The 23,197-nt window shown below is 46.9% G+C and overlaps 2 protein-coding genes across 4 annotated transcripts; both read left to right on the top strand.

Annotated features, from left to right (window-relative positions):
• The first annotated feature begins 1,636 nt into the window (after window positions 1–1,636).
• Window positions 1,637–8,803, top strand: LOC130159630 (epoxide hydrolase 1-like). Of its 3 annotated transcripts, none has more exons than XM_056361444.1 (7): window positions 1,637–1,753; window positions 3,060–3,083; window positions 3,983–4,196; window positions 4,863–5,148; window positions 5,917–6,147; window positions 6,496–6,625; window positions 7,819–8,801. In XM_056361444.1, exons 1-7 carry the CDS (start codon window positions 1,725–1,727, stop codon window positions 8,066–8,068), a joined length of 1,164 nt encoding a protein of 387 aa, XP_056217419.1. In that variant the 5' UTR covers window positions 1,637–1,724; the 3' UTR covers window positions 8,069–8,801. The 3 variants fall into 3 exon arrangements, with proteins under 3 accessions (XP_056217419.1, XP_056217421.1, XP_056217420.1); XM_056361446.1 differs by having other exon boundaries at window positions 4,968–5,148; window positions 7,819–8,799; XM_056361445.1 differs by lacking the exon at window positions 3,060–3,083 and having other exon boundaries at window positions 1,638–1,753; window positions 7,819–8,803.
• Window positions 8,804–14,857: 6,054 nt separating this feature from the next.
• On the top strand, window positions 14,858–18,900 carry LOC130159869 (heat shock factor protein 5-like). The gene is made up of 4 exons (XM_056361899.1): window positions 14,858–15,001; window positions 15,100–15,293; window positions 18,130–18,504; window positions 18,896–18,900. The coding sequence occupies exons 1-4, from the start codon at window positions 14,988–14,990 to the stop codon at window positions 18,898–18,900; spliced, it is 588 nt and encodes a 195-aa protein (XP_056217874.1). The 5' UTR covers window positions 14,858–14,987.
• Window positions 18,901–23,197: the final 4,297 nt, after the last annotated feature.

Genomic DNA, 23,197 nt, shown 5'->3' with positions numbered 1-23,197 from the left:
TTAAGTAAAAGCCATTCTGACTTTCCCAAGCTTTTTATACAGAAAGCAGCAACTTCTGTCTTTTCTTTGTAGCTGTAACTAGCTCTGCTGGCTCTTCTCCCACATTCCTGGTATAGATAAATTCACTCACAGCTGTTTAAGCCAGTCCTTCCTCCACCAGCCTTTATGCTTTTTCCCAGTGCTAAGTAAGAAACAGAATTTCCTCGAGGTCTCTTTTGTCTACTGAAGACATCACAGCCTGCAGTACCTCAACCTGGCTCTTTACAGGGTCCTCAGCTACCTTCCACATGGGTTGTAGTTCTTTCCCCTTGTTGCTAATAATTCTCTTGTCTTCTGACTATAGTCCCTCTGCAATCAGCGATATCATCTTCCAAGAGGCCTCAAAAGAGCTGGTTTTGTTTGGGAAATAGAACCTTAAAGCTAAGTAATCCCAGACGGATGTAACCAGAAATAGCTGTGGTGTAGCAATAAACTGAACTTTGACCAAATGAAGGATTTACAAGCTTTTCTTCCTGATGACTCTTTTTTGATGGCACAGTGGCTGCATATGAAGTCACGGTATGAGACCTAACCATCACAGAGCTCACTGGTGGTGGTACTTCGCTTAGAGCGTTGCATGGAGATAGGAATCATTTTCTCTCACAGTAAGATGTAGTTATTCCTGGACTGAAGCACAGCAAGGACACAATTTAGGAAAGAGAAGCCTTTACCTAGTAAGATTTTACTAACCATGAAGGAAATGAAGTCTAAAAATGAGCTAAAACAAAGCATTGATTTCTGTGGAAAATGAAAAGCAACTTTTCCTTTTTTGTTTGGGCTGCTGCAGATCACAGGTGCACATGGAATAGAGCCACACGATGCACAGGTCAGAAGGGGCACATGGAGGTCAGCTCATCGCAGCTTCTGCTCAGAGCAGGTCCAGGTAGATCAGGTTGCTCAGTGCCTTGTTCCTGTCAAATTTTGATTGCCTTTAAGGATGGAGATCCCACATCCTCTCTGGGCCCCTGTCCCAGTGTCTGAATACCTCCATGGTGAACTAATTTTTCCTCACATCTAACCAGAATTTCCCTCCTTGCAATTTGCGTCCATTGCCTTTTGTTCTTGGTCCATTTTTCCTACACTCTCCACTAGGTAGATGTAGACAGCAGTAAGACCCCACCTTTTGCCTTCTCTCCTCCAGGCTGAACAAGCCCAGGTCTCTCTGTCTCTCCTTGTACACCACATGGCTCCAGCCCCCCAGCAGCCTGGTGGCCCTGACCACCAAGGGTGGGCAGCCTCACTCCAGCCTTTCCTCTGCCAGCAAGGCCAGAACTGGACATGGCACTCCAGATGTGGTCCCACAAGTGCTGAAGAGAGCGAAGGATCACCTCGCTCAGCCTGCTGGCTAACACGCTTGCTGTCTAGCCCTGTACGCACTGGCCTTTGCTGCACCTTGTTGACTCAGGCTCAGCTGAGGACCTCAGGCCAGGCTCTGCAGAGCTGCTTTCTGTGCATCTGGCGTCCAGCCTGTGCTGATGCACGGAGCTATTCCCTCCCCGTGCAGGACTTGGCATTTGTCTCTTGCTGAACTTAATCTGCAAGTGCACGCTTAGGCAATAGGTGGCACTGATGGTTGGTGTAGCTTGCATTGTCACCAAGAGAGTGTCGCTGCGGAAGAGAAAGCCAGCGGAGGAGACACCTGGGTTGTTTCGCTGGGAGCTGTGGCTAGGCGAGGAGGAGCGGACATGTGGCAGGAGATGCTTCCAAACGCCTGGTGAGATCTCTTTGGCACAGGGAGGAGGGACTCTAAACAGGGGTCCCCAGGGTTGGGGCAGGAGAAAGGCCCTGTGGGGTCCACCAGGCCATCGGTGGGTGGGAGCATGCAGCTGAGCTTCCCTGAGCATGGGTAGGGAGGAGGCTTTGTAAGACTGAGCCTTGTTCTGTGCCACTCAGAGAGCTGTTTCTGGGACATGCTTGCTTTGTTAGCAGTGCCGAGTTTGTGCTGTTGCCGTGATAACTGGTTTCATGCCTCTGACTCACTAAAATCCAGGATGTAAGTGCAGGGGATTGTTATTACTTGTTGCATAAGCTACTCAGCCTCCAGGGAGGTGGAGGCTGACACTGTTTACTCTTAGGAGCTCTTGGTCTTCTTTGTCTGGGAGTGGTTTCAGGAGATACTTCCTTAAAAATCACATAGACTGTCTCAGAGATCAATTACCCAATTGCCTTCACTACTGCTGGGGTGTCCAGTACAGGCACTGTGTTCTGCATCACAGGTAGCAGTGGGAAAGGGTACTAGGCAAAAAGAAACACCCAGTGAACTTGGTTTTTCATGGAGTTTCCTGTCCTTTTTAATTTTTTTTTGTCTCAAGGCATCATAATTATGACACCAAACAGCTCCCTCATCTAGCTGCCTTCCACAAGGCAGAGTAACAAGACTTTCTCTGTTGCTTCTAAGTTTTTGGTAGATTTTAGATCCTGCTTTTCTTGCAAGAGAATCTACCAGGCTAAAAGAGAACCAAAGAGGATGTTTTCTTTTTCTTGCGGGCAGATGAGACCTAAAAGCTTGGTATCCAGTCAGGAGTAGTTGGAAGTAGCAAAGGTACAGCAGCTCACTGAACCTGAACAGGGAAGGGTCCCACAAGCTGCTCCTCATGCCAGCCCTGGGCAGGACGAGTACCACGTGGCTGGCAGCAGAGTAACCCTTGAGCTTGGAAGTCCCCTGCCAAGGCTGGGCCCCTATCGCTACACAGCTGCCAAAATAAACTATTTACTTGGCTGAAGTAACACAGCCCTCTGTAGGATGAAACACCGCAAGGACACCTACCCAGTTGTTCAGTGCCTTTTATCTAAATTGTGCTGAAGGAGGGAATATTATGGTGACAAACTATCTAGCTAAAACACAGCCCAGAAACACTGTCTCTGTTGCCAGCCAGCTGAACAGCTTGTGATCCCATGGCTGCGCAGTAAATGGTGCTGGCAGGGGATGTTCCTTGCACCATCCCCAAGGGATGGTACCATTCAGACAACACTATCAGACTAAGAATCTTTCCCACCCCACCCCCACCCCCATTTTCTAGGGATGGCATCTTGTCCCGGATCAGGTAAGTGAAATAGCTGCTCTGTGCTGAGGAGTTCACTTTTTATTAGCACCTGGGTTGGGGCACAGCATAGTCCCTTCCATACCCTGTATGACAAAAAATCTTCATTCACAGTCTTCTTTGAGCCCCCTGCAATAGCCCCAGACAGCTCTGCTAATCCCCAAGGGAAGCCGGAGAGCTTGAGGCACAGGTCAGAGGGATGGGAAGGGACACTACATTTAGGACTGATTGCTGAAGGGTTTGAACGGTTTTAAAACATTGCTGTCTGCCTGTTACATCCAGCTCTGGTGCCTTAGCTCCCACACCTCAAGAAAGTCTGAAACTTTGCTGTCTAGGTAAGAAAAAGAGGCACCAGACAGGCAAGTTGAGACCTTTACCTATGGACAGCTATGGTGGAGGGCTAGCGTTGCCCTAAAAGATGACTGAATCTGTAGGGGAGCTATGTATATAGCACAGTCAAGGGGCATGTCTAGCACATCCAGCTGTCTCCAGCAGCTGAAAACTCTTGTCTCTGCTCCTCAGCCCACTCTGTGCAGTTTTTATTCCTGAAGCTGTCCAGGTGCTACTATCCCATTCACTTCAGTACCTGCCTTAAAACAGATAGATCCATATCCTACTGATCCTTGTCTCCCAGGGCACACCTGGTTCGTAAGGAGTGGGACAGAGAAGCCTTGTGATTAACAAGTCCTGATCAGCAAAGGCTTAAGGTCCCTAAGAAACACTGGTAGATGTAACCCTGCCACAAATCCTGCCTGCGATCTTCAAAAATAACAGAAACAGCCAGCCCCTGCTGACTGCATGGGGTTTGTTACTCACATCCAACCAATGTGACTACAAGCCTCAGCATAGTCCCTTTACCCTTGACACTTCTGTTGGGCGCAAACAATTTTATGCCTCCCCAGGTCATTTGAATGTTCTCAGAGGAATGCAGTCCTGGTCCCTGTGGCCGCTCTGAGCGTTGGAGGGATGCTGGTTTACTGGCTGAGGTCTAGACACAAGATCAAGACTATTGAAATGGGCAATGGATGGTGGGGCTCAGATGAAAGACCTCTAAAAGGGAAAGAAGATGAAAGTATCTGTCCCTTCAAGATTGAAACATCTGACAAAGAACTTGAGGTACCCGTGGCTGGGAGGTAAGGAGGGGCAGAAAGTTGCAAGGTGGAGCCAGTTCATCACCCACCTTACTGCTTTGAGGTGAGTGATGTCTTGGGGGCAATAGCCAGCGCAGGTCCGTTAGATGATGCTCTGGCTCACTGCCCTTTATGAATGGGATTTGAGCTCAGATTCACTGCAATGTCTTTATGCTTTCTGAGACCACAGACTCTCAATGCAACCTGGGGCTGCTCCTGCAGAAAGGCCATGCTTTGAGCAGCAGAATTTGACAGCAGGTCTGCAGTGGTGGAATGGGGTGGGAGGGCACCGGGATAGCAAAGGCACCAGTAGGGCAGGACTGAGGGGCTTCCACAGAGGACAGGGTTGGAAGGGTGAAGAAGGATGGGGTCCTTCTTCCTTCTGTCCCTACAAGCCTGTCACTAATTATCTGGCCAACTAGCAGTCGGTAGCACAGGCTAAGCTGCTTGTTCTTCTCTCAGCTGGCAGTGCTGGCAAGTTCCTAGTGCCAAAAACCCTAAAGCGAGTTAGCAGTAAGGCAAGCGTAGAACCCACTACTCCTGAGTGCCCTAGGGGAACTGCTAACCTGTAGAAAAATATATTCTCCATATAAATGATTCAGGAAGTTATACAGAGTATGGCAGTGCTTCAGGAGGGCTTGTGGTGTCCCAGAGAGAGACACAGAAGCCGGTGGAGCCAGAAGAGCCTGTTCATGCCTGCCTTAGCATAGGGCACATGCAGGCATCTGGCCAGCCTTGCAAGAGCTCCTGTCCGCAGGACCTGCATCGCCGCCTGGAGCAGGCCCGCTACACACCGCAGCTGGAAGGGGCTGCCTTCCGCTACGGCTTCAACTCCATCTACCTGCAGAAGGTGGTGGCCTTCTGGAGGAACCAGTTTGACTGGCGCAAGCAAGTGGAAATCCTGAACAAATATCCCCATTTCCGAACCACCATTGAAGGTGAGGGAGTCTCTGTGGCTTGAGCAGGTCTCACTCTGAAATGCACAGCGAGAATGGGGGGCTTTAAGAGGTTACTATATTAAGACAACAGTACGCATAACAGCTTAATGAAGGATCAGTAGTGGAGGCTATGTTATTAATAACCCTCTATAGATTAAGGTCATTGCACAGTGGTGATAAGATTAGATCTGCTTGAAGATGGGCTTCATCTGGCTCTGAACCTGCACTAAATAACAATGAGGTTTTCTTCTGCTATTGCCTTGAAGCCACCTTTGAAAACTGTAAAATTTACCCAGGCCCTGAGGTTGGAATATCCACCACCACCACCCAGTTTAGCCAGACTTTAGATAAGTGATCTGCAGGTTAAACTTACATCCTGCGCTTACTTTTTCCATGTTTCTCTTTTTATCACCCACACATTTTGTAATTTAGTCATGTTTTTGCACGTGTCTTAGCTGCATTATGCTATTCATTGAAGTGCAGCTGTACTTATATACTGTAAGACCAATTTCTCAGGAGGTGGATGCTCAGTCTCCTGTGACCCCAGTAACTGGGACTGGGATCAATACCTCTGTCTGTAAGTAAAAGATGAGACACAGGTAAAATACCAGGCATGTCCTTTCAGCTAGGCATCTTCTTGCCATGGGTGGATTGTGTACCTTCTGCTGTGAATGCTAATCACAGTTTTGCCACCCTCCTTCTTCAGAGTTCGGAACAGAAACTGTGATGGAACTAAGGCTTTAATTTATCTGTCTGGATGTGTGGCAGGGATTGATATCCATTTTATCCACGTGAAGCCCTCCTATGTCCCTCACGGTCGAGCTGTTCAACCTCTGCTGATGGTCCACGGCTGGCCTGGCTCCTTCTACGAGTTCTACAAGACTATCGCTCTACTCACAGAGCCAGCTGAGCATGGCCTGAATGAGGGTGACATGGTGTTTGAGGTCATCTGCCCATCCATCCCAGGATATGGCTTCTCTGAGGCACCACACCAGAAAGGTGAGCGATGAAAAGGCGCTGTTGGAATTGCCAGGTTCTTGGAGCCTCAGTCATCCCTGGCCCTCACCAGGGAATGCAGTTTGTGAATGCAGATGCTTGGCTCTGCACTAACACCCATGTGGCTGAGGCTCTGGGGCTGCCTGTGGAGATCTGGAAGGTAATGGTAGCTGGAAACCAGGTCTGCTTTCCACTCTATCCACTTTCCACTGAATTTCCATCTTGTGTTCACTGTATTGCCAAGGAGCAAGGCAGAGCAGCATACTCATGTGCCTCTGTCAGACCATGATCTTTGGCCAGGGGATGATACACCAAGACAAACAGGTTTCCTCTCTTTCTGTTTACCTACAGGCTTTGACAGCAAAGCAACTGCTCGGAAATTTCATAAGCTGATGAATAGATTGGGCTCCAAAGAATACTACCTACAGGGAGAAGACTGGGGATCTCTTATTACCACAAACATGGCCCAGATGCTGCCACAGTGAGTAGCAAAGGGAATCAGTGCAGAGAAGGTTTCTCCAGTTCTTACCCTACCTTCTGGCTCCACGGTCCGGGTCCTGCCTTCTGTTTGCCCTGCCTCTCATCGCCTTCTGCTTTGTTTTCTCCAGGGGTATCCCCACCCCTGTGCATTCAGTCATATTCATGCGCTTTGCATTGATAGTGGTATTTGCATTCTCACGCTTTCTAAATTTCATAGAATCATAGAAGCATTTAGGTTGGAAAAGACCTTTAAGATCATTGAGTCCAACCATAAACCTAACACTGCCAAGTCCACTGCTAAACCAGGTCCCTAAGTGCCACATCTACACACCTTTTAAATACCTCAACCACTTCCCTGGGCAGCCTGTTCCAATGCTTGACAACCCTTTTAGTGAAGAAATTTTTCCTAATATCCCATCTGAACCTCCCCTGGCACAACTTGAGGCTGTTTCCTCTCGTCCTATCACTTGTTACCTGGGAAAAAGCGACCAACACCCACCTTGTTACAACCTCCTTTCCTGTAGTTTTAGAGAGCAAGAAGGTCTCCCCCAAGCCCCCTTTCCTCCAGACTAACAAGCCCAGTTGCCTCAGCTGTTTCTCATAGGACTTGTTCTCTAGACCCTTCACCAGCTCCGTTGCTCTTCTTTGGACACATCTTTCTTGTAGTGAGAGGCCCAAAACCGAACACAGTATTCGAGGTGCAGCCACACCAGTGCTGGGTACAGCATCACTGCCCTTGTCCTGCTGGCCACGCAATTTCTGACACAAGCCAGGATGCTGTTGGCCTCCCTTATCTAGGGAAGAGTTGTACAGAGAAAAATGGAGTGCTGTTTGGCTTCTCTTTCACTAGGCATGGAAGTAAGCTCTGCTGCATTTTGATTTGAGACCTCAAGGATCATCATTCTAAATCAGGAAGGAGATAAATTTAAAATTGGCAGGGAGAAAAGGAAGGAGCTCAGCCTTTCAGCAGCTGATCAGTACCATGAAGTATAGGACTTTCCTGGATGGAGATGGCACCAGCTGTACCATTTTTAACTCTCCCAAATTTTTTTTGAAATCACGATAAATGTGAAGGGCTTATGTATTTGGCTTAGTGAAATGCTTCTATTACAGCTCCTGTCAGACTTATTTTCTAGAAAATTTGGAAACAGAAAACTGCTTGATTTAACCTTCTATTCATTAACTTGATTTCAGATCTGTGAATCTTATCTTCGCTGGCAGAGAAGGTTTGAGAAGGATGATAACCGTGATGCTTGGGGCTTATATACCATGGCTCATAGGCTTTACTAGGGAAGATGTTCGACATATGTATCCTTTCATCCAGAAGAATATACATGAACTATTGCGAGAGTCTGGATACTTACACATCCAAGCCACCAAACCAGACACTGCAGGTAATGAACCTTCTCTATATCACTATGAACTTTGTATACTGACTGCTTAAGGCATATAAAAACATAGTTGAACAAAAGCCAACCATGTTTGAGAAGCAATGAATTCTGGTGACTGAATGCAAGACATGGGGACAAGAGCTGTGTAAAAGGAAGTGAAAAGGAACCACTTAAAAAAAGATGGAGACTACAAATATCACTTTTCAAGGTCTTTTAAATGGCATACCACTTCTCTATGGCAAAGAACCCCTTTGCAAAAAGCCTCTTAAAGTAAAGCACAGGACCCTGAAATTGAAGCTTCTAGAAATAAATGTGGGTGAAAACAAGAAAAATACGATAAGCAAGTGCAATGTGAAACTTGCAGAAAGGTAGACACAGCCATAATACCTGAAGCCAGAAGCAGGATGTAGTGGGACCAGTAGATAAGGAGTCTGAAGAAAGGTATGGCCATCTCAGAAAAGTTAAATGATTTATTTGTATAATATTATCAAAGATGATGGGGTATTCCTTTATTGAAATAAACCCTCATCAGGAAAGACAGCAGAGCTCTCTCAGACTGGCATCAGGTATGGAGACCATAGAAGGAATAGCACCCCATCCTGGCATTTAACTGGAAAAGAGGAAACTCAAAGTGAAACGTCAGCTAATGCCTAGTCTGTTGCTTGAACTGATTGCAGTATCAGAGAAATAAAAGGAGACAAACCAGATACCAGGTTGGGGTTTTTTGGGTTTTCTTTTCAAAAGCCAAACAATGAAGACAGCCCCCAGAAAAACAAAGACCAGTATGTCTAGTGTCTGACCAGAAAACTAGCAGAAATGTTTTTAGAAGGAGAATTGATTTACAGGTGATAATATCACAGGGAAATCATGCTTCAAATATCAGAGCTCTGGCAGGATCAAGAAGCTGTGGATCTAGTAATGGAACATATTTAATTTCCAAAAAAAGTTTTGTTGAGGTTTTTGGGTATAACATTCTCATACTCAAGGAGATTCAAATACAAGCAAAGCTTTTCAGCAGAGTACAAACCACAAAATGTGTCGCTGCGGTGAAGCTCTGCCAGCTGACTGTGGCAATTACTAGAGTCAGGAGGTTTTTATAGAATTTCCCCAGGACTTTTTTCAAAAAGGCACTTAATTAATGTCCTCTAGGTTTGCAGTGTATGTTCCCACAGGGACTGCAGCTTTTTCCTCAGGAGCTAGTACATACACCACGGGTCTGGGCAAAGGAGGTCTTCAAGAACAACATCACTTACTCTTACATGCCACGTGGAGGGCATTTTGCTGCCTTTGAGGAACCAAAGCTTCTGGCACAAGACATCATGCACTTTGTCAGAAAGGTGGAACAGCTGTGAACATGCACTTTAGATACATATATAGAACAGAAGCAAGTTGTTCTGCCACCAGCAGAACCTTTACTTTGAGGGATCAAATAAATCCAATGTAATCACATAGAGAAAACAACATTTCATTTTGATAATCATTACAGTACTAAAATAGTTAATGACGCTCTAAAGCTTTTCTAAAGAATAAAAGAAAAAACCCCAAATTAAGCAGCTTGCCTTCTTTCACTCCCGGCACCATATCATTGCTGCACTCATAGTTCAAGTGTCACAGAATACATAAACAGTTTACTGCAGTAACACTGCACTCATCTGGGGAAGAGAGTAGAAAGAAACCGGCCCCTTGATCCTTTAGAACTAAGGCTTCTGTTTAAAAGCTTCTTTAAACACTTGAGTGCTAGCGTCTGAAATATGCATTACAAGCAGCTTTGGTGGAAGTGTAAAGGGTTTTGTTCTCCTGAGCACAAACACTCCTACGTTCAAGTTATATTTCATTCAAGAGACCAGGAATTACATATTCAAGTGGGCAGCTGCACACAAGGCAGCTTTCTTCATTCTAACAGTTTTTCCCCCTATGGGTAGCTTTAGCAGCTGCTACGCTATGTAAACAGATGTTTAATGGATAATAAGGCAGAGACAGCATTCCTAGTGTGCTCCAAGCTCAAAAATACCAACTTAATTTTCTCTTAGTTCTTTATCATTCCATTCCAAATGGTAAAGTTAAAATATGCACCAAGCGTAGCAGGTTACTTCAACCTTTACCCTCATTTCAAATGATTCTTATCACACCATCGTGCAATTTTTGCTAGCAAGAAGCTGCAAGCAACCTTGCTACCAGTAGGCTCGAGTTTCTCTTCAAACGGGATAGAGCTGTTTGGAGCTGTTAAGCTCACTACATTACAGACACGTCTAAGTAGCTGACTGAAGGTTAAGTCCAGCAGACACCTAGCTTTGACACACTGTGCAAAGCTCTCAAGTGTTTCTCACCCTCCCTCCTTCTCCCATTCTGCACTAGACACCAGGCCAGAAGAAAGGGCTCGAGTTCTGCTCCCAAGTAATACGTTCTGACTTTGAACAGGAATTTGACAAGTAAAGATAGCGCTGAACTTGATCACACTCGCCTCACCGCCTCTTCACATTTCATAAACATTTAAGAGTCTAAGACTTAGAAGTAAAAGCAAGCAAGAAACTAACTTTTATTGTTGTTGTCTTAAGTGAGAACAAGCTAGCATATTGGGACAGGAGTCCTATGCAGGAGCGGGCTGGAAACTAATGAGAGAAACAACTAGGTATTGTGAAGGAGAATAGGAAAGATAAACATGGTTATCTAGTGTTTAATAGGTGTCTGCACGCTTGTAGAGATATATAGCTATGTAACTGCATGAATGATTCCTGCCCTGAGCCTGGTGGCGCATACAGCTGCGGTTTGTGTCCTGGCTCAGAGATGTAAATAGGGGCTTCTCTGTTTTGGTGAAAGTGTTTCTCTTTGCATAAAAAAAGAGGGAATGAAGGGAGTGACCCCAGAGGTATGTTCAGAGAAGGCATGCTATGTTTCGAACTTTTTGACTGAACCAGTTCTTGTTTGGTGTGCCCTTCCACCTATGTATAATGTTAATCCAAAAGAAGATGATACTGTTTACACTTTGAATGTCGATCATTGTCTTTCTGTTGATGCTAATGTAGTAGGAGGCTATGATTGGGAACGTATTGCAGCGGTTCTTCTCTTATCCGGAGTAACAGCAGGGAAAGCATTAAAGAGTTAAATCACCTTGTTTGGTAGGCGGTTAAGCATGTGAGTCAAAATTGCCGCTGCTTTTTGTTGTTGGTTCAAGGACATGGCTGTGAGGATTTTGATGGTATGCGCTGCGTGGATTTTAGGCACCCCATTGCAGCAACATGTTATCAAAATCTGAGAAAATGTCAGCCTTTTTGGCATCCATTCACTCAATTGGCAGTATTGTTTGTTTGCTATTACCTTGGTTGCTGTCATGTTTGCAAGGGCCCTGCAGAACATGGCAAACCTGGTACTAGCTGTTCAAAAACAAAAAGGGGAAATTGTAAAATTGTACGGAACAGAGACAGTGGGTTATTTTGCCATTGATAATGTGTCTTAGTTGCTTTTTTATTTGTTCTATTACTTATACCTTGTTTTTACTCGTTCGGTTTCAAAGGTTCTTTTTGTGCAACAGGAAGGGGGAGATGCAGGAGCGGAGCGGGCTGGAAACTAGGACCATGCGTGGCAATCCGTTAGCTGAGGGGAATGTGCTCGAGCTTGTCTAGACAACGATTAACATGATGAGGCATGTTTACAGAGCACAGGGGAGTGGGGGACAGAAGGCGCCAAGGATGGCGCCAAGGAAAGGTAACACCTTGTTGTTAATTGACGGCAGTTAACCACCAATCGGGGATTGCCTAGTATGCAAGGCTTAGCTTCAAGAACCAATTAGTTTAAAACGCGCAGCTTCTGAAAGTGTATAAAAACGCGTGCTTCTGTACAATAAATTGACATTTGCTTGCATCAAGCTGCGTCCCATCTCTTCATTCGCCGCAGGGGCGTGTGGGCTAACAGCAATTTCATGGGTGAAAAAGAAGGAAAGCACTGAGTCCATAACACAAATTAGTAATAAGCTATTTCTTCTTGCAGCTCCCATCACCTTTGGCTAATAACAATCTTTGACAGCAAAGTAACGATTAAAGTCCTCAGGACCAAATTTAACCCACTGACCATGAAGTGGCAAATGAATCCGCTCTTGTGGCTGAAGTCAAGAATGGCCAGTGGTACCAAAGGGACCGATGTTTCTGTGTGTTAGTTCTAGGGAATCATGCTCTGCATTTCAGTTATGGACTACGTATTGCTGGCTCTGCCCTGAGTTACGGATGATACACTAAAAACTTCACCTGTCCCACCATCAGGTAGTCATGGTCTTCTGGCACTCTCGCTGCACAGGGGGAGAGAAACCCAGATTCATTTCACTGAAGTAATGCAAAAGACAACCTCAGGAATGCCGAGAAGAATTTTTTGTGAAGTGGACATTTTTCTGGATTTTTCAGATTTGCATTCAGTATGCTTTACTTAAGTTTTAGCTGTTTACACTGAGCAACATAATTCTTAATAAATTATTACCGAGGGGAAAAAAAATGCAAAGCCTCTTGGGAAGACGACAGCATGAGGTTACTAGAATCGCAGGCCGTTAATTCCTTGGGTAAAGCAACATCCTTCTGTGGTGCTGGATTTAGCTTTGATGACAACATTGACAAAATTTCTGCTTCTGGTTTAATTTGAAGTGTGAAACTCTGTTAGCCACCCCGCCCAAACACCATTTTCCTCACTTCAGCTATGCGGAAGAGCAGAGGGATATTACTTTCAGTTTAAAAATAGGAACGGTTTCCCATCAGTTTATTCAATTTTGCCCCCTTTCTGGAACTTACTGCGCTTTTACTTGCCTTGGTGGTTAGGGGCTGTGCTGTAAACCAAAGCAATAAGGACGACTTTAGTTAAAGAAGAGGTTTGGGTTTGTACCTTCTTGCTAAGAAATTTTACGACAACTCCAAGATAATGTATTTGAGGTCACGAAACACACAGGTGCTCAGTCTTCTCGCTACTGTCTTGCTTTGAGGGCAGCCAAGAGAGAGGAATGTCATTTTCTTCCGCCACTGCTGGTGACCTGTGGGCAAGATGCAAGCAGAGAGAGAGATCACCGCACTCTTCCTTCCCCGGCTCCCTGCTCTTCTTTGCCTGTTGGTTCGTAGCAGATTCCTGTTCTGCAGCGGTAAGGATGGTTCTGCTGGTTCCTGCAGTCTGCCTGCAGTCACAGCTGGCAGCACAAGGCTGAGGAGAGGGCAGATCTGCACCAGTGCAGCTCAGGCACCGCCTCAGAGCTGTGCCAGCGCACAGTGCAAGCACTCGCAGTGACAAAGGTGCCGCTTAAGAGTTCTGGCCTTTGTGAATATAGCTAATCTTGTTCTTTTTCTTTTTTCCTCTCTCTTTTCTTCACACACACGCACACCCCCACACCCTCCCTTAGCCAAGTAACATTGTGGTACCCAAAACATCCTGTGGCAATTAGTTCCCCGGTTTCCCTGTGATTAAGTACCTGATTTGATTTCTCCTATTTGAAAACCTCCATTAGTCGTGCTTGCCTCCTTTACACTAACTACAACTTTACTACCTATGTTTTTATACAATAACCGCCCCTCTGAAGATTCCTTCTTCAGTATTTCCTTCCGCTGAAGCTAGCTCTTACCCTCGCTGCTGATTTTCTCTGCCCCATTTTAACCCCACCTGATCTGTTCTGGCGTGGGGATCAGAGCTGCACAGGTCTGGGGGGGTTTAGGGCAAATGTGACACAATTCCCGATTTGTTCCGCGTTCCTCTGCGCTCCTCATAAATTTGCTTTTCCTTTTGTGAACTGCCAGTGGTTTTTAAGCCGACACTTTGCAACACCTGCTCTGCCGGCAGCATTCCTCCCGGCGGGGTAAGCACCAGCCCGGTGCACCCCCGGCACATGGAGCAGCTCCCCAGCCCCCCGCTGCCCGCGTCCCCCTCTGTCCCCCCCGTCCCCTCCGTCCCCGCCACCCGCGCCCCCGTCCGTCCCCTCCGTCCCCGCCGCCCGCACCCCGCGACAGCGCAGCGGCCCGGGCAGGTCCGGCTGCTCAGCAGAACCCGCCCCCGCCCCGCCCCTCCCTGGGATGCGAGGTGTCACGTGGCCCTGCGGCCCCGCCCCCTTTCCCGCGCGCGGTCCCGGTGCGGCGGGCAGCCGTGGCGGGGCGCGGGGCTGCGGAACGCGTGCTCCCCGCTCTGCCCCGCCTGCAGCCGCTTTCCACGGCCCGGCGCCCGCCCGCGCCGTGGTTCGAGGACCTCCAGGCTGCCGCCGGGACGGCTCCGGGCTGGCGGCGGGGCCGCCCCGAGCGGCAACTTTCGGCCCCGGGCCTCAGCCGCCCGGTCGCTCACGGAAGCTAGGGGAGATGCTGGTGGCAGCGGAGCTGAGGGGCCGGCGGGGTGAGGGGACCGGCGGGGCGGAGGGGGTGGCCGAGGGGACCGGCGGGGCGGAGGGGGATGGCTGAGGGACATGGCCCGGCTGAGGGGACTTGGGGAGCTGAATGGACGGCGGGAGCTGAGGGGGATGGCGGGGCTGAGGGGGGCGGCGGGGCTGAGGGCACCGGCGAGCTGAGGGGGGGCCGGGCTGCGGCCGTGCCGTGCCGAGGGACCGGGGCGCTGCGCGGACCAGCGCCGCGGCGGGGCTGAGGGCCGGGGGCCGCGCGCGGCGGGCGGCGCCTCGCAGGCGGGGCACGTGCCGTTCGGCGCGTGGCGGGGGAAGCGGAGGAGCGGGGCGGCGGTTGAGCGCGGCGTTGGCGCCACCTACCGACACGGACGCGTCGCAGCAGCCCGGCCCCGTCAGTGCCGACACCTTCCCCGCCAGGCTGCGGCGGCTGGTCAACAGCCCGCGCTGCCGCTCCGTTCGCTGGGGCGCCTCCGGCCGGGGGCTGGTCATCAACCGGCCGCGCTGTGAGTGCGAGCTGCTGGGCGCCGGGCCGGCCGTCGCCGCGCAGCCGGGTGGCCGTGGGGCAGCGGCAGCCGCCGGTTTCTTCAAGACCACGAACTTCAGCAGCTTCATGCGACAGCTCAGTCTCTATGGCTTCCGCAAGGTGGGGGTGTTGCCGGGGAGCGGTGTGCTGGGGCCGGGCCCAGAGGGTGGACAAGGCAACGGTGGCAACGGCACCGGGCCCCTGCATCGCTTCCGCAGCCCCCACTTTTGCCGCGACCGCCACGACCTCCTCGTCCACCTGAAGCGCCTGACGAAAGGCAACAAGGCGAAGATGGCAGCGGGCCTGGATGTGACCAGCCGCCCACCCAACCGCTTCCAGCGCTTGCTTGGCACGCCACTGGCCGGGCAACCGCTGCTTCCGCCCTCGACGCTCAGCAATGCCAACAGGCCTGGTGAGTCGGAGTGGGCCGTGTGGGGCCTTGGTGGGTTTTTGAGAAGCGCTGGGTGGCATGGGATTTGGAAATCAGCACTCCCCTGAGGGAGAAGGGTTACCTGTCCTTGCCGGTGGCATCTCAGTTCACCTGGTGTAGGGAAGCTGTCGTTGTTTATGCAGGTAGATCTGCTGCCAGTAAGCATGAGTAGCATGGTTCACATGTATTTCAGGCTGCCTGTAGACTATAGTACAGTCTCCATTGCGTACTACACTAAGAACACCCTTGCCTGATCTCTGTGGAGCTGGCACAGCTCTACCAGATGAACGTTACCGCTTCTTGCCCGTCGGTAAGGATGCCCATCAGTAGGGGTGCTTAATAAGCTGTCATTAATTGTGTGCGAAACAGTGAGTCATGTGAAGTGATAATTAGAGCATCGTGTTAGTTTTGTGCAAAGGAGGCAAGACCTGGTAGTAAGATTTTTGTCGGTTGTCTCCTGAAAAAGAATTCACAAGCTATGCAGTTTTTAAAACGGATTGCATGAGTAGGTGAGAGCTAATTAGAAAATAATACTGCTGAAAAGCCCTAGAACGTGTTTTCTTTTTTCTAATGCTCTTTGAGAGGATCTGAGTTTTCCCAAGACAAGTCTGAGCCCTCAGGATTATTCCACACGTTTTGTATCGGCCGGAAAGCTTTGTAGCTGGCGCTGTGTAAGGCAGATGTGAATATCTTGCTTTGCAGTGCTCTTGGGCTGCTCTAACTGTGGGCTGCTGCCAGAAGAGCACTCCTGCTTCCCATTCCTTTGGTGGCGTGTTAACTGTCATCTTCCTTGCAGCTGATACAGCAACATGTTGGTTCAGCGCAACGATCGGAAAAGACTTCAACAGCCTTTTTGTGGCTGGCTCCTGGACCCGGGTGATGCACCCCGTGGGTGCAGAGCTGTAAGGCGCGGTGTAGGAGGAGCGGCAGGACTGTGCGACCAGGAGAAGGGGAGAAGCAGTTGACGGTACTGCTCTCTGCAGCACCGGCTGGCATTTAGAGCAGAGTAGGGTATCACCATGCTCGTGGTTACTGTGTCAGGGTAGGGACTGTCATCTAATTCAAGTGGTGTTTTCCGTGATGTGTGTGGAACTGCACGTGCAATACCAAGAAAACAAAATGAAGCATCGGAGAAGGGATGGAACTTATTTCAGTAGGGAGGCTAGGAAGCATTTAAATTAATGATTTGATGTGAACGTTGTTAACGCTAAGATGAGTCATTGCAGACTTCAATGACATGTGGTTTGATGTAATGCAGACCATTGGTAAAGGAAATTATTAGAAAGAGATGACCTGTTCATTTTTTGTCCTCTGTTTTGATGGCTGCAGTTTCAGAGTTTTTGCTCTAGGAGTCTCATTTTCTAGAAAGACTGAACAAGGAAAACACTGGGGTTTCTATGCAGTCAAGTTCTGACAGGCTGACAATGCACTGTTGCGCTCTGTACTGACTATTTAGGGACACGTCTTTGCTGTAAATGTGAGGTAATTTGATAGATAAGAGATACTTGTGTTTGCAAAGCATCAGTCTGTTCCCAATGTCTTGCAGCATGTAACGCTGTGTTAAACATTCAGGAACAATTCCTGGACAGCAACGGGAGGTGGGTAACTTGGCATCCTGTGGTGTCTTGTGTATGTGTTAGAACTAGATGATCTTCATGTCCCTATCCAAAGGTAAAATATAAACAAAAGGATTTTCATACCCCTGTTCCTTCTCTGTTTATAAATGGTGAAAGTACTGAACAGGAAATAAACGGTCCTATACGTTAAGTCTTAGCAAATCTTCAGGGTCAGCTGGTATTTATTTAGTGATTCTTAATGGTTAAATGTGAACTTGCAGAATAATGACTGTATGTTACTGATTTCTTGAATTAGCTTCCGTCAGAGGAGTGCCAGAGGTAAATGTGAGGCTATTTTTAAAAAAAACACCTTTTGAGTGAGAATTGGAAACTACAGGTCTGAGAAAGCCTGGCTTCTAGATCAACCCTATTGATGTGAACTATCCTGAAACTTGTAATTCTCATGGCTAAATGCAATCCTGCAGGGGAGTCACAAATGCAGTAGTTCTTAGAGAAATCAATGAGCGCAGGCGTTCGGGGTGTTACTGTCAGTGTTTCAAGAAAGCCACCGAAACAGAAATTGGGCTGTCATGGTATAAAAGCAAATACCATTTCATGAAACAGTAACTGTCTGAGAGAGGAAACTGTAAAATAATAGAGAAGAATAAAAGGACTATCTAGGAAATAACAAAATGGCAAAGTCTGGGATATTTTAGTCTGCACTGAACTAGTTGAGCTGACTGAGGAAAAACTGGCTTTGAATTTTTTTTCTTGACCAAATAAATGACTTGTCATAAAGTACTTGCAAAGTCCTTTGGAGGATTTTGACATTGCCCTTCCCTTAGCTGTTTGTGAGCTGTCAGTAGTGGAGTTTGGTCAAATCTTGCTTTATGATGTCCCTTTTTTAAAATGTATTGTCTGATTTAACACACAGTACTTTCAAATTGCTTTTGTTTGGTTTAGTAAGTTACTACACTTTCCGATGTATGGCACATTTCTAAATATGGGTAACTCGTTACTGCCAGTTTAAGGAGGTTGAATGCTACGCAGACACCTGTGTTGGCGCTTCACTCGTGTGCCGCACAGCAGTTACTGCATGCTCGGGTCTAAGAGTACAGTCTCCTTTCTGGGTTAAGTATGCTGGAGCAAAGGCAGTCTTCCCAAATCATGTTGTAGAGCCTTGGCTCCTCATATTGCCTTTCTTTGCCTGTGAAAACTCCTTTCCTTAACAGTTGTTTCGCTTTATTTTGTACCCACTGCAGGACTGCTGACTGGAGGACAGTTTCATCAACTTTACGGTCAAGGTGTTTTCCCTCCTTACTCCTACACGGCAACCTCGTGCCGAGCCCCCAGCACTTCACCAGCACAAAGATTAGGTCCGACTCCAGTCCCTTCCACTTGGATCCAGCAGGGACCACTTGGGTTGCTGCCAGGGCAAGGGGCTTCCCCAGCTTTTCCAGATAAAGGGGCTGCCTTTCCGGTACTCCAGACGCTTCCAACGGGAGCCACGTACACACTCCAGCCTGTGGCTTCTCTTCCGCCACTTCAGCAAGGGACTCAAAGCGTTGCCGCATCCATTGCAAATTGTAGCAGCTCTGCATCTTCAGTGCCGTACTCACAAACCTGCTGTCCAACAGGTATGGAAAAAAATTTCTGCATTTGCTTTTCAAAAATAGATTTTAAAGTGAGACTTTCAAATATTTTTCTATAATACTCTGCCATGTGTATATCTCAAGTGAGAATTAGAAAGTGTCAAGTCTAAAAGGAAGATGGACCTTTAAAGCAAAAGGAGTTTCTGTTTGCTATTCGTGTCCTTCCTCCAGATTTTGCGTGTCCCCTGGTGATTTTCTGGATAGCCTTTCTGTTGAGGTGAAAGGGCGAGGAGAAAGACATTTGTCCAAAACTAGTCGGTGTGAGGCTAACTTTCATTTTTGTTTTTTCAATTAAGCAAAACTTGGACAATGATATTAAAGCACTGAGACCTTGTTAAGAAGTAGTATCCTAGGCCTTGGTCTCATGTTTTTCCAGGTTAAGGTTTTAAACCTTAAAGATCAGTCAAACGTATTGTGTAGAACAGGGGTCCTCAAACTTTCTAAACAGGGGGCCGGCGCGCGGATTAGGTGGCCGGAAGTCATCTGCGGCTGCTTGGTTTCCCCCTCCCACCCCCGGCGGGGGTGGTGGTGGTGTGGGGGTTCTGTAAATACGGGGGGGCGGATTGAGGACCCTGGGGGGCCATATCTGGCCCACGGGTCGTAGTTTGAGGACTCCTGGTGTAGAATATTTCATTCTGCTCGTACTGTTTTTGTATCTAAATTTTTTTTTCTTGCTTAGCTTCTTTATGTTGTATTTTTTTATGCACTGAAGACTAGAAAGTACAAAAGTCTTGGCTCCTTTCTTTTTTCGAAATTATTTCTGCCACAATTGTCAGTCTCACTTAATCACTTGATTACAAAATAAATCAGTCTCACTTCAGTGTTTTTATTCTTCAGAAGAGGAGTTGAAGCAAATTACTGTTCTTTTCCTTGCCCTTACCTTGAATTGGAAAAATCACATGATAGGTTATTTTCTGGGGAGTGGTGGTCTGTTTGTTGTTGTTTTGTGGTGTGTTTGTTTAATTTCCCTAAAACTTCTGAAATTCAGAACAGTGACCCTTTCCTTGAACAAACTAAAGCTCAGTTATTATTCTTTCCTTCTGCCTGCTCCTCCTTTGGCAGCCGCACCTTCACAAAGACAGCTATCTGTCCCTGTTTAGAAATCCTACACAGTGAAATCATTACATCTTTTGTGCATCTCTTCTGAGACCTCTGCTGAGAACATTTCAGGCAATAATCGCTAGTTTCCATAACGTCATTTTTGTCAAGGAAGGGTTCTGAGGAGCTGGGCATTTCTTGTAGACACACTTAAATGTTTAAGAGACAGGCAACTTCTGCCACGTGCTCCTTGCCTTGTGCCCCTTATGCAGAGATTACTGTGGTGGCCAGAGTGTGGAGCCTGCCTTACCAGCTGCTAACTATTAAGTCTTCTCCCAGGAGCAGGTGTCCTGAGAATCACAGAATGGTTTGGGTTGGAAGGGACCTTAAAGATCAGCAAGTTCCCACCCCCCTGCCGTGGGCAGGGACACCTTCTATTAGTCCAGGTTGCTCCAAGCCTCGTCCAGAATACTTGCTTCATTAGGGTGGGAGGTGGGAGGTGGTCCCCGCTTTGCGTTTCTATGGTTACAGAGCATAGGCTGAAACTCATCATGATGAATTGTAGTTGTCTCTGTCTCAGCTAAGGCCCCAGCCCTCTTCCGTAGTCAAGGGAAGGAAAGGGGCGTCTCGGGCGCGGTTCACGTAGCTCGGTTTAGAGTTTGTCTTGGGGTAAGATTCCTGGTGTCCTGGAAGTGCCTGTTTTGAAGTACTGCCTGTAGGGGAGCTGAGGGAGACCAGCGTAGATTTAGACATGAATATGGAGATCTCTCTCGCTGGGTGACGCTCGTTGCTTTAAGTTTAAAGGATAACTTGGCTATGTTGCTCAGGTAGAATCTTCTGGGGTGGGAGGTGGGTGTGAGAATGCGGTGAAAACATACCAAATTTTGCAAGGTGTAATCAAAACTAAAATGCAGAAACTTAGGGAATCTGAGGCGTTTGAAACCCCCAGTGAATTAATTAGCGTTTCTGAGAGTGTAAGTGACATTTCACTGGAGTATGATAAATCTTTTAATTTTCACTGTCGCTCTAGGACTGTCTCAGCGGTTTTACTTCTGTGCCTGTGTATCTCTTAATCTCTCCGCTATCCTTTCTTCTGTATATTATAACATACAGCATGCTGAAAGCGTGTTTCTTCATATGTCCACATGAAAAAGTCTGGTTTCCTTCATCATGAGAGCACAGCAGCAAGATTAGTTTGTTTGGAAAGTGATAGTTAACCTTAAGATACGTATTTAATAAGTGAGAGAACTGAAGAATGTATGTTCAATCTTATTCTTGACTCTCCATTTCACTTTTGAAGTCCCATTAAATGAAATCAAAGTAGAACTTTCTGAAAAGATTTCTTTTTATGTGTATTCAAACTTGTTTGTTAACTTCCGTGACAAAAAAATTCCCTGGTTTTTCATTATGATTCTTATTGAAAAGTCAGTAAAATAAAATATGCTCGTCTAAGTCTCTTTTTCCCCACTAGCCTTAGACCATAATTATTGTAAGGATTTAGTTCTGTTTACTTTCGGCTATCTGCAAAACCTTTGACAGTAGTAGAATCGGGTGAAAGAAATGCGTTGAAGCTTCATTATCCGAGAGTGTCTAATAATGAAAAATCAGTCATGGAGACCATGTGAGACATATTAGTTATTGGTGCCACCTGACAGTGCAAGTCCAATCGCGCCTTTGGCATACATCTGTGCCTGTAGGGTTCATTTACATATGAAAACCTTTCTGGTGAGTGGTAGTTCAGGAGTAGTCATGATATTCTTCGGAATGACACACTCTGGGTTAAGATAATTCATTTTCTTTGTAAGTCTTAAAATTCACATGGTCACAAGTGTGTATGTGTGTATGAACACCTAGGCTCAGCTATGTGAATGCACTTTGTGGTGTATTGTGACAAGAAACTCAAGCAGCCAAGTCAAAAAGGTGATATTAAGACAGAAAAGACTGATGATGAAGTTTCTGCATGTATGTGTGTGTTTTATCAATTTTACAATATATATTTTTAATATATCTATACATATCTTAAAATAAGTATTTTTAAGATTAAGAAATTGGTCTTAAAATGACTTGGGAGGTAACAATAAATTTCTGGAATTTCGCTTACTGTGTGATTATTGAAATGTTTAATCGAAGTAAGCAATAGAACTGCACACCAGACACAAGTTCCGGCAGTCTGATAGCTGTGTTTGAATTCTTGCAGCCACACCAGAGCTGTTCAGCAGCAGCCCACACAGATCCTCTGGCTGGCTGTGCTGGTCCTACTGCTTCAGCGTGCACCCACGACAGCTTTCTCCAGGTGAGCGTAGCCTACTGAAAGGAGGTGAAAGCGAAGGAGACTGTATGAATGAGCTGCAGGTTTATACACTTGTGAAATTAAGGATATAAATTTGAAAATTGATCTGCTTGATAAAGTGAAAGTGATGTGGTTTACAAATACCTATTTCAAAGAACCACTGAATGTTAAACGGGTAGTTTTGTAATTCAGGTTAGGTTTCAGGGTAGCAGCATAGTGGGCGTCCTCATCAGTGGAGTGGTTTTTTGCTTGACTTCACCAGAATCACTTTTAGTTAATGAGCCTGCATTTGTATTGGAAGAATGCTCTTGCCTGGACAAAAAGAGATTCTTTAATATTATGAAAATACTGAGAAGCAGCTCCACTTCTTTGTCCCGGACAGCTTCCTGCAGTCCTGAGTTTCATTTGTTGAACGAGAAAAACTAAGGTGACTTTGTGGAATGGGCCCCACCTCAGAGATCTCTTATTAAAGATAACTCCAGTACTTCCTGTAAATGCGTTATGTAATTCTAGTGGAAACTGCACCTTATTTGGAGGGCCTGGCTTATCAGATATCAGAAGATCTTTAGTAAGAATGCAAGGGCTTCCTTTTCTATTACAGCGTAACACATATACTTTTTTCCCCCCTCACAGAGGACAAGCGAAGCAAGTTATGCTTATGTGTGTTGAAAAAGGGTTGACCTACCCAAGCTTGATCATCCGGTTTCCTATCTTGCAAATATCAACCTTTGTCTTTTATTCATGAGTTTTTTTAAAAAATAAGCTTATCCAAGATGGGCAGGTTATGGCCTGGATAACTCCAGCTGCTTGCCAGCAAAGATCAGCCGCTGCTGGTCGGGGGGAATGCCTTCCTTGTCCTGGATCTTGGCCTTCACATTCTCAATGGTGTCACTGGGCTCGACCTCAAGGGTGATGGTCTTGCCAGTCAGGGTCTTCACAAAGATCTGCATGCCGCCCCTCAGACGGAGCACAAGATGGAGGGATGTCCCTGTTCGGGCGCCACATTGACGAGCGAGGGGAAGCAAGCAGCCGACTCAATATGAGTGATAGAGCAAGCTTCGATTTATTACGGCGCGATTATGTCATATATACAGTTCCAGTTAATTATGCCTACTAGTCATCTGCTGATTGGCTAAGCTCTAAAGGGTTACATTTTCATACGTCCTCCTACTTGCGGTTTCTGCGGATAGCTAGCTACATTTTTTTTTTTCCTCTCTTGTCTACGCAAATTCCTCAAAGTTGTTTACAACATTAGGCACAAGGTCAGTGTTTTTCTCAGCTTCCTTATCAGCATGCCTCAGCATAGCTGCAAGGCCTGCTTCAGCTAACTTACGCTAACTTTGTTTCACA

Source organism: Falco biarmicus, chromosome 16 (assembly GCF_023638135.1).
Source record: "Falco biarmicus isolate bFalBia1 chromosome 16, bFalBia1.pri, whole genome shotgun sequence".
In the NCBI taxonomy this organism is placed as follows: Eukaryota; Metazoa; Chordata; class Aves; order Falconiformes; family Falconidae; genus Falco; species Falco biarmicus.
The sequence above is the reverse complement of the archived record's forward strand: the minus strand, read 5'-3'. Positions and strand labels throughout refer to the sequence as shown.

What these genes read in the sequence shown, in the direction of transcription:
- LOC130159869 (XM_056361899.1), top strand. An exon ending in CAGCAATGCCAACAGGCCTG is followed by an intron (nt 15,294 to 18,129) that starts GTGAGTCGGAGT and finishes TACCCACTGCAG; the next exon opens with GACTGCTGACTGGAGGACAG.
- LOC130159630 (XM_056361444.1), top strand. Translation starts at nt 1,725, where the DNA reads ATGTGGCAGGAGATGCTTCCAAACGCCTG. An exon ending in GAGATGCTTCCAAACGCCTG is followed by an intron (nt 1,754 to 3,059) that starts GTGAGATCTCTT and finishes CCCATTTTCTAG; the next exon opens with GGATGGCATCTTGTCCCGGA. An exon ending in TGAGGCACCACACCAGAAAG is followed by an intron (nt 6,148 to 6,495) that starts GTGAGCGATGAA and finishes GTTTACCTACAG; the next exon opens with GCTTTGACAGCAAAGCAACT.